The 10,804-nt window shown below is 32.6% G+C and overlaps 1 protein-coding gene and 1 non-coding gene across 4 annotated transcripts; one reads left to right on the top strand and one right to left on the bottom strand.

Moving 5' to 3' along the window:
• The first annotated feature begins 259 nt into the window (after positions 1-259).
• On the top strand, positions 260-332 carry Trnak-cuu (transfer RNA lysine (anticodon CUU)). The gene has a single exon. It is a non-coding gene; the product is annotated as a tRNA-Lys (tRNA).
• A 158-nt stretch (positions 333-490) lies between these two features.
• Positions 491-10,779, bottom strand: LOC144848872 (aspartyl aminopeptidase-like). 3 transcript variants are annotated; one of them, XM_078705837.1, is made up of 15 exons: positions 10,651-10,779; positions 8,923-8,991; positions 8,292-8,380; positions 7,554-7,667; positions 7,140-7,265; positions 6,673-6,797; positions 6,300-6,348; positions 5,590-5,697; positions 4,986-5,063; positions 4,320-4,403; positions 3,789-3,946; positions 3,418-3,457; positions 3,226-3,327; positions 2,362-2,529; positions 491-1,336 (listed from the first exon to the last, which is right to left on the bottom strand). In XM_078705837.1, the coding sequence occupies exons 2-15, from the start codon at positions 8,981-8,983 to the stop codon at positions 1,286-1,288; spliced, it is 1,353 nt and encodes a 450-aa protein (XP_078561963.1). In that variant the 5' UTR covers positions 8,984-8,991; positions 10,651-10,779; the 3' UTR covers positions 491-1,285. The 3 variants fall into 3 exon arrangements, with proteins under 3 accessions (XP_078561963.1, XP_078561956.1, XP_078561950.1); XM_078705830.1 differs by having other exon boundaries at positions 8,923-8,998; positions 10,659-10,772; XM_078705824.1 differs by lacking the exon at positions 10,651-10,779 and adding an exon at positions 10,080-10,640 and having other exon boundaries at positions 8,923-8,998.
• Between the last annotated feature and the right edge of the window lie 25 nt (positions 10,780-10,804).

Raw genomic sequence — 10,804 nt, 5'->3', positions numbered from 1 at the left:
GGATGCGTCTATTTTGGAAAGAAGGGGAGTGGTGAAATAATAAATGATTAAAGTAATTCGTAAATCTCGTAATTATCAAATATTATCTTATATTTCTTATAATAAACTATTGAAGCCTAGTTTAAATTTACAACTAATTTCATTCCATATAAAATTGTAAAAGAAATTAAGAAATAGAATCGTCCACAATGAAACCCACTGATAATTTTCCCGCCCTTTTCATGTTCATGGAGAATTTCAAGCAGTGAGGACTCGACAAGCCCGGTTAGCTCAGTCGGTAGAGCATGAGACTCTTAATCTCAGGGTCGTGGGTTCGAGCCCCACATTGGGCGCACTTTTTATTTTTTTCCAACATTACTTTTATTTTAATAAACTGGTTTTATCCAACATTAAAAGATGATTTTTGCAACTCGATTCCTTAAAATTATCTTCCAGGATAAATAATCTTACATACTGGATCAAAAACTATTAAAAAAAATAAACACATATATTAATGCTTTGTGTATTTTATTTTCCATCTGAAATCATTTTACAAAATATTATATACACTTGCTTTGTTTTCACATGCACAATAATAGAAGCTGTCCAAATACAAGAATTAACATCGTTCAGTCACAATTGAGAATTAATTTATATACATAATAATGTGCGTAAATTGATTTCGGACATGCCATATAAAAAATTATAAACAATACGAGTCATATACAAAAAACTGTTACCAACATCACATGCTCTGGCAGGCACAATCAGTAGGCATTAATACCGACTGCCAAAAGAAACCGTGGCTGATAGTATTAAAAGATTCTGCTTTTTGGGTGAATATTCAAGGAGTTTGAGATTAGGAGAATTGAAGACTGTATCTTGTATTTTGATGATCTATATACAGTATATTTATCTAAAAAACGGATGAAGGGCTAGTGTTGCCCGAAAGCTCTGCTAATTTTTCTGGCTGTTTTGATTTAGCTTTTTGCTTATTTTATTTTGCCACTGATACCCACAGCCTTTGTAATTTTTTCAGCTATTTGCCTTTGGATTTATACATATTATCAATACATGTTTATTTACTGTCCTGTATACAGTACTGCATACAAATAATGAATTGAGTTGAATGGAGAGGGGATATTTTCATAGTTGATAAATTGACTGTTGGAACCTAGTTGAATAGGACATAAATAAATGAAAATATTATTACTATTTTATTAACCAATAAGAGTACTGTAATACTTTAATGTGATATTTTTTAGTCACAACATTCTTAATAATATCATCTCTTGATTTTAAATGTTCACTCAACTATGAAAGATTCATCTACAGCTGGGAACGTGTTATAATAAGCCTGAAAAGCAAAAAAAATATAAAAAAATTACATAGTGTACACATATATATACTTATAGAAATAAATGATAAATACGCTTGTAAATTACCAATTGCAATTACATTTTATTGCACTACAGGATAATTTTTTTAAACTTAAAGATGTATTGTCCCTTTGACAAAATTTCAAAAAGATAAAAATAAAAATATTTCGAAAAAAGGTGGGTCATTTTAAAGTATCATAATAGTTATTAACTTTCACCAAAAATTAGTCGAAACAAAAATCATTTAACTGAATCATAAAACTTCCTCGCGATCTGTGTAAACACACCTTCTCAACCGTGACGAGTTGTAAACAATCCTTATTAGCATCATGCATAATGCATACTCATGGTTTGAAATATTTGTTTACTTTCGCTCGCGACGAAAATGTAATCAAATTAATTTACCTGTTAATTACGTAAACTTGTTTTTGGCTTGAATTTGCGACTTAAAGTGAATAACTTTAATATTACTTTGATATGGTCAATTTAAATTTAGAATATTTTGACCTGCATTTTTTTGTGTTTCAAGGGACAATACATCTTTAATTAAACCATACATGCCAACATCTGAAGTTTTTTAGGTCAACAGTGCCTTCTATCTATTAGCAAGAGGTAAGAAGTTCAGTGTGTGGCTATGTGAGGAGAATCCCCTTCCAGTTGAGAAAAAAATTAGAAAAATGTAACCGCAGATGGTCGTACAATGGCTTAAATATTGTAAATTTGCTTGTGTGTAAGCCTTTTTATTTTGTTATATTTTAATGCAGAAAACCTTACCAAATATATACATCAAAATTCTGATTTCTTTGTAATCCGGGAGAAAATGTTGAAAACCGGGAGCGCAATATTAGGCCGGGAGACGATTCTAAAATACGGGAGTCTCCCGGCCAAAACAGGAGTGTTGGCATGTATGCTAAACATAGAATTAATTACAGAATTCGACAGTGAAATGACTTCCTACAGTAATATTGTACAGTAACAATTATATAAAAGTTGATCATTTTACCTTAAACAAAGCAATACTCTGACTAATGCTTGAAGTGCAACACATCTCTCTGATAGAGTGCATCGATAGTTGTGGCGAACCCATGTCTACAGTTCTTAGGCCTAGCTTGGCCGAGATTATTGGACCAATGGTGCTACCACATGGACTGTCGTTCTTCACAACAATATCCTATTCGTAAATAAAACAATACATCTTATAATTAGTATAAAGGCAGAGACATTTTGAATGATCTGTCAATTTTCAGTCAACCGGTCTCTCTGAAAACCAGAAACTCTCCCAATACCATACCAGACTTTTCTTGAAGTTCAAAGGGTCTCAAATTCATTTTAACCATTAAACACACATTCAGAATACCAGACTTTCTGGAAAATCAAACATATTTGGCCAACTCAAAGGTGTCTGGTATTGGGAGAGTTGACTGTAATAACAGTGTCCACACGCACTAGAGTTGAAGCCTGCATACAACTGCGTCAGTGATGTGTTCAGTCAACAATGTAAAAGTCTGTTTACACTATCAAACTAGTTTGACAACAAAAGTGTGATGCACCCAAATGTGGTGGTGATGTACCCAAATATGGTGGTGATATGCCAAAATATGGTAGTGATAAGACATCATCATGTCCATATATGGGCACATCACATTTCTTTTGTCACATAAAGTTTGACAGTGTTGACAGAGCTTTACATTAGACAATTATTTACCTCCGATAGAGAAAATAGCATGCAAATATAACTAATATATATATGTATCACTGGTTAATTTAAATATACCATTTTTTAAAATTACTTTCAAGGCTTCAAGCTACTTTTACTGATAGAAAAAGATAAAAAACAAAGCAGAAATTTGTTTTCCTTTTGACGTACCTGTATTGGAACACTTGCTTTTTCTGCAATGACTCTTAATATGCTGGCAGAGATAGCTGTTGTTGCATACCGTTGATTCGCATTGAATTTTATTGCAGGGCCCTAGAAGATCACACGTTCATAATTAGAACATTGTATGAAAACATTTTTTTAATTATCTTATATTTACGAAAAGATAAGATAAGGCATTACCTTGTGAAGACCAACTTTGTGGTTATCTTCATGCTTATCACTAAAAAAATAAATGGTATAAATTAATAAGCAAATAATGTTTTGAGTGAAGGTGTTAATAAATTAAATCATTTCAGGTAGAAAATGAAAAAGTAGTAACTTTGTATTGAATATGCCATTTTAATGTCACATAATAGTTACCCACTTTGACCAAAAATTGGATTAGATTATTACCTGAAAACCTACAAAATAACCTATTCAAAGTCTGATTTCATTAATTTTCATGTTTTTCGGGGACAATACATTTTTAACCAGATGGGTTGTCTCAATGATACAAGTTTTATAGTTTGTTTTTACTAAATCAGAAACGTATGACAAAGAGGTGAACTAACGCATAATTTGGATGGCAAGCATGCACCTGGTCAGCACTGACCAGGAATGATTTGGGAATAGCTTCCTCATAGGCGGTTAGGCTACCACCAGTCGATAGTCTACGCAATATCCATTCAGTTAAAGATGACTGGGCACCTTGAGCACTGGTAGATCCTACCTAAAAACAAAGCAATTATGTTAAAATAAATGTTTATTTATTTTTTCAACTTTGCTTTTAAAGTTTAGCTCTAACAGCTGTACTACTACTACCTTGTAGCTATAACAGCTGTACTACAGTATAGTTGAAGAAGAGACCCTCTTAAAAACAATACACAATTATACAAAAAGACATTCAAATATAAAGATACAAAAGGATTCATAAAAGTTAAAATTCTCAAATAGATTAAACATGTTAAAATTTATATATTGTACAATAAATTAGAAAAATGTTAAAATTCATTTAAGTTAATTAGTTTTTCAGTACACGCCTTCTATATCGAACAAATAATTTCTTTTTCTTTTGTTATGGAATTAAGGAAAGGAAAATGTACCTCTTCGTTATCAAACAATAGAGCCATCCTAATATTTGGGTCAGAGTTCAAGCTACCATCTACTGCACAAGACTCAATTAGGCCCTATGAAAGAAAAATAAATCTGCATTACAAAAGATGAGAACAAAGCAGCAATATAATACAATTCAATCACAGTTCATTACTCACAATCTCTTGTTAATTGGAAAGTATATAGCCTCAACACTGTTTCAACACATACAGGAAATATTGACAAATATGAAATATTACAGTACTAAATAAATTATTTATAATAGCATATTATTACTCGCCAATTACAGGATGGACAAACTATTTTATGAAGTATTATGCTTATACACTAAGTCTCATTTTAGGCTAAAGCTCTGCCTACACTATCACACTAATTTGACAAAAAAAGTATGATGTGCCCAAATATGGTGGCGATGTGCCAAAATATGGCGACGATATGTCCAAATATGGTAGTGAAATGACATCATCATGTCCATATATGGGCACATCACATTTTTTTGTCTCAGAAAGTTTGATAGTGTAGACAGAGCTTTAGATAACTTCATGTTAGTAACTTCCATTTTATAGTGCCAACCCTGGCACTAGGTCAGGATTGAACCCTGCACTTTTGGATTGGAAGGCAAACACATTAACCACCAAGCTACACTAAATACTTACAAGTAGTCCACAATAAGCATTGACAAGGTTGTCTAAACGAGGGGCAAATATGAATTCCTCCAAGGCTCCACCAATGCTCTAAAGAGAGAAAAAAGATACAGTTACCTTCTAGTATTGAGGACCATATTTACTGACATCACAAAACCAAACCACATAATTTATTGATGAAATAAGGTTGTATGTTGAAAAATAAATATTATTTGATTTTCAAAAATGATTCAAGCATATCTAAAATGATATAAGTACACTATCATCATTTGGAGTTTGTTATGTTTTATAAATTTAAATTATTGCCAAGGATAACCATAAGCAAATTCATTCACTATTCTTTCATAAAGGTGGCAATTCTGTTTACAAGAGAAACATATACACAAAATGCTCTACATAAACAAGTCTTATTACAAGTCTTTGGGAGTGGAGTTGTAATTTGTCATAAAAAAAAATCCTGACATATGATAGGACTTGAACCCAGGAGTCTTGGATTGGTAGCCAAGCATCAAAACCACCAAGCTACAACTCCACTTTCATATAATTAATATTTTGAGATTAAATACTTAAGTGAGGTAGGCTTATACTTAAGACAGTATAATTGAATAATACTTACAGCTGGTTGTGTATCTGCAAGGCACAGCTCGAAGTCCAGGAGTTGACTTTTTTCAACTCCCATATCACTGCATATGGCATCAAGCAATGCAGGGGAATGTTTGCTGGTCTGTAAAAGACAGTCATATTTGTAAAGCTCTGTCTACACTATCAAACTTTATGTGACAAAAAATGTGATGCGCACATATATGCAGTCGCATGATGATATCATATCACTACTATATTTTGAAATATCACTACCGTAATTGGGCACATTAAACCATTTTTGTCAAACTAGTTTGACAGTGTAGACGGAGCTTTAGACAAATTAACATAGATAAAGGTTGGAAATTATTTACTCCCTGATTAACTGGATAAGAAAAGAAACTTTGTAAATAAGAAGTATTGGGAGGTTGATAATTGTGGCCAAACAATAATAGAGGATGCTAGAAATTTTGTTTAAAATGTATCAAAACATTGGTAAGGTTTCAACCTGACCACTATTTCACAGAGCGGCCTTTGACAACCCAGTGGCTCGAACTTTCGAAAACTGGACCACTTTATTCTCGCGGCTACACTGAAAATAGGGGGCAAATTAAGTGGTTATCAGGAGATATGGGAGGTATCTGTGGCTCTTTCTGGTGCACTTAGCAGATGGATATTAAGATAACAGTGGGAGGGGGAATTTGTAAGGAACCTAAACTAGTATCACACTGTAGTAAGGTAACTTACCCCTGGTGCAGAAGAAGCACTTTCTACTGTGGAGGCAATTATCGGAAGCCTAGCAAATAAAACACACGTTAATAAATAATTAAGTTTAAAGTGTTCCGATTCTGATAAAAGTAATAGAATTAAGTACAAGAGTAAAATGTTTAAAACAAAATGTATGGGTACTATAATAATGGACCTATAAATTATAAGTCCATGCAATACTAATAATAATACAGTAGAATAGTTGTAATAGAAAGCTTTCGTTTTAGAATTTAAGACAACAATAAAAACAAAGAATTAAGTCTTGAAAAGTTATATATAGAATAAAATACATTTCTATTCTATTTTTAGAACATTTCGTTGGCTACAGTAGTGTGGTATTATATATACTCACAGTTCGCTTTCTAAGTTAGGTCCAAAATGATCATTGACTTTACGATTGAGATGAATAGCAAGATGGGGTATACGAAGGATTGGTCGCTTAACGTTCACCAGACGATGCCTAACCTTATCACCTTCCTAAAAAAATTAAATAAAAATTGTTATAGTAAATAAAGATGTAATGGTATTTGGTAGCAAAAACAGAAAATATTCAGGGAATTATTATGCAAGCTATAACTTTCTCTTCTCTTACTTTTCTCCACTTAATTAACTAAAGCTCTGTCTACATTATTAAACTAGTTTGACAAAAAAGTGTGATGTGCCCAAATATGGTAGTGATATGCCCAAATATGGTAGTGATATGACATCATCAAGTCCATATATGGCCACATAAAGTTTGATAGTGTAGAGCTTTAGTGTTATTGAAACAACCAAATGTATACAATGCATTACAATATTAAAATTACTAACAAAATTTACCTTCACTAAAACTCTGCCAGCTACAGTGAGGTCACGGTCAAACCAAGTGTTCCAGATACCCCCTCCATATAATTGCACACCTACTTGGTGGTAACCATGACGGATTTTACCAGATTTCGGCTTTACCTAAAGAAAAAGAAGTGTACAATATCTTACAAAATTTAAATTCCAAAATTGACAAGCTATAACATTTTCTAAACAAACCTAATTTAAGAAGTTTTTTTATAACCTCGTAGAATTATTGGGGGGAATAGGACACCAAATTAAGCCCACCCCTTGATTTTTAGGCCATGCACGACCACCCCCCCACTATTCAAAATCCAGGAACCGCCACTGTTGAATGTATAGCCCACAGTACAGGTGGTTATAATAAGTCATTATTATAAAGCTAAAAAAAGACCCAAACAACTTTACCTTCAAACAAGGACTATCAGTATGGGCACCAAGCATTGTGAACCCATTACCAGGCTTGAATTCTCCCCCAACAGCAAACGCAATGATAGTTGACTGGTTTCTGGTCACAAAATACTATAAACAATACCAATTTCATATAGATTATTTATCATACAGTCAACTCTCCCAATACCGGACTCTCTGACAAACAAGAAACTCTACCACTACCAGACTTTTCTTGAAATCCAAACAATCTCAAATTCATGGTTTTCACAAGCGCCTTGAACACTTTAAAAACACATTCCGAATACCAGACTTTCTGGAAAACCAGCCATATTTGGCCAATACTAAACCATCATCAATGACAAACAACTCCTGAGTAAAGCTCTGTCTACACTATCAAACTTTATGCGACAAAAAAATGTGATTGCCTATATATGGACATGATGATATCATATCACTACCATATTTGGGAATATCACCACCATATTTGGGCACATTACACTTTAGTGATAGTGTAGACAGAGCTTAAAAGATTGAGATAATTAATGTGACTATTGTTGTGAAGAGTCTATTTAAAAATCACAGATGCTGTGATCATTAAATTTCAATACATTTTAACTCTTTACTCAAAACTCTACGATATTGATTATTTAAGACAAAAGTTGAAACAGATGTTGTTTTTAAATAATTGTGGATTGATAAGTATTACAACTGAAGAATTAACATTAAAATGTTGATATCACCTAACAACTTTACCTTCTGGTTCTTTTCTACTTTCCAAGGGTCTCTTTCTCTCAATTCTTTGAAGCCTTGTGCCCGTAACAGGTTTTTACATTCATCAACAACTAAAATGGAGAATGAATATATGGAAATTATGTACAGGATTGAATAAAAAAGAATGCTGTGGTGGTTTCAGACTGAAGCAACCTAAAGCTGTCTACACTCTCAAATTTATATGACAAAAAAATGTGATGTGCCCCCATATGGACATGATGATGTCATATCACTACCAATACCATACAGTATTTGGGCACATCACACTTTTTTTGACAAACTAGTTTGATAGTGTAGACAGAGCTTAAAATAACCTTTAAAACAAAAATTAATTGTTAAAGATAATAAAACCAGACTTTGAATAGGCCATTTTGCAATTCTAATAAAGTTATTGACTTCCATTGAAAATTTCACTTATAAAAAGACAAAATAAACAGTTAAATTTGACCTTTTTTGCTATGGATCAAAGTATATAATTTGTTTGGTTCTTATTTTGGTGAAAGTGAATAAGTTTTGCGTGACATTAAAATGGCATACACAAAATATAGTTTTATGATCAATTAACTCAAAAGGTGATATTTACATGTTACAGTATTCTTCTACAATGACCTACCATGAAAAGGGGATGGTCCCTTGTTTACAAATTCTATAAACTGTTTTGCTGCGGTCAACATATTTCTTTGTTCTCCCTAGAAAAAGAATAGATAGTAGGTAGTTACAGTAATTAATATATAAAAGGTTTGCATAGGTATGGTACACAATGTGATTCCAAAATGAAAGTAAATTAGAGAATTTCTTGATGTTTTATGTTATGCTACAACCATCTTCAGGAGTTGACTCAATGTTCCTTAGTGTTCTGCAAACCTTAAGCTCTGTCTACACTATCAAACTAGTTTGACAAAAACTGCACCCAAATGTGGTAGTGATATGCTCAAATATGGTAGTGATATGACATCATCATGTCCATATATGGGCACATCACAATTTTTTGTCACATAAAGTTTGATAGTGTAGACAGAGCTTACTTTACTACTGTATAATTAGTATATAAAATATCCTATTAGGATGCACCACACAGGTTTAAAAGGGACTAGTTGATTTAGTTCCCATGCCATGTGATAAATCTAAAGTATTTTAAACATGAACAATACAATGTAAGAATACTAGACCACCAGAGCAATCACATGCTATTCTTACAAATGAGTTAAAGACAACTCATTCTACACTGAGATGCCAAGTTGAGAGATATAATCAGGAATTGGAGGAATTCTTTAGATTTCTTATAGTTTTATGCCAAAAAATGAAATTATTGATTGATATTTTTGGTAGTTATTTCAGTTATCTGCAAAGTAAATTTTTGCCTACTGTAGGTAACCATCCCAAGTTAATAAATTACAACTATGTATGTATGAAAGGCATCTCGACTTGCCATCTGCGCTTTTTACAAAAAATGTAATTAAATTGCTTTTATATATTACCACTAGTCCTATAGTTAATAACTTAAAAGTTGATTTTGCAATCCATGTCATCCACTACATGCATCCATACGGTAGGCCGACAAAAAACTCATATTTTTTACATGCAATAATAAATAAATAAATGCGGTGAATAATAAATGGCAATATGATTACGCTTAAGTCGCATATTAAATTACTTGCACCTGTAAACCAATCTGTGCATAATGAGGGTGACTGTATAAATTCCACAATTACATGCATTTACTTTTTTTTTTATAATTTTAACGACAAGCAAATTAAAAAAACAACTAACAAACAGCTCTTCAAATGTATATACACCAACATTATCATCATTACGTCTGTTCTGCACATCATCATCAACTAACGGTCTATTGTTTTCAACGATATGAATATTGTTTTCGAATACTTCAGTTTTTATCCTTTCATTTTGATGGAACTCATTATTAATGGTAAAACTGTTGATGTCCGGTGCACTTTGTTGGCTTTGTTGTTGTTGTTGTTGCAGTCCAGCATCATCATGAATCATTGATCTATCAATATTATATGATCTATTATCAGGCCATTGATAAGTTTCAGTGTTAAATGTAGGAACTGGAAATGAAAAAGACGGCTTTTGAAAATGTCCACCATTTAAAGATTCAGCCTCAATGTGCTTTTTTGTTTTTGCATGTCGCACCAGATGTTCATGATGGGCACGAAGTTGCTGTTTGCAGACTCGACAAATTGCTTTCTGTTCATTTCCAGGAACTCTCTCTAGCCATGTATTCAGTTCGGGATTTGTCAACCAATGGTCCAAAAATCGTGGGGTCCATTTCTTGCTCATATTAGTACTAAATTTAACTTTATATAATCTGTGATTTCAGAGACTTACCAACAAAAATCAGACATTAAATTTCACCCCTGCCTGTTGAACATTTACTATTTTAGCAACGATAGTGTAGTAGGTCTTTTATTTTAGTAATAAGAATAAACGAGTGATTGCTTGCTTACCCAACCGTGTCGAACCACAAATATTAT

The sequence above is a fragment of the Antedon bifida genome, chromosome 1, assembly GCF_963402885.1.
Source record: "Antedon bifida chromosome 1, ecAntBifi1.1, whole genome shotgun sequence".
Taxonomy (NCBI): Eukaryota; Metazoa; Echinodermata; class Crinoidea; order Comatulida; family Antedonidae; genus Antedon; species Antedon bifida.
This window is presented reverse-complemented; position numbering and strand designations above follow the sequence as displayed.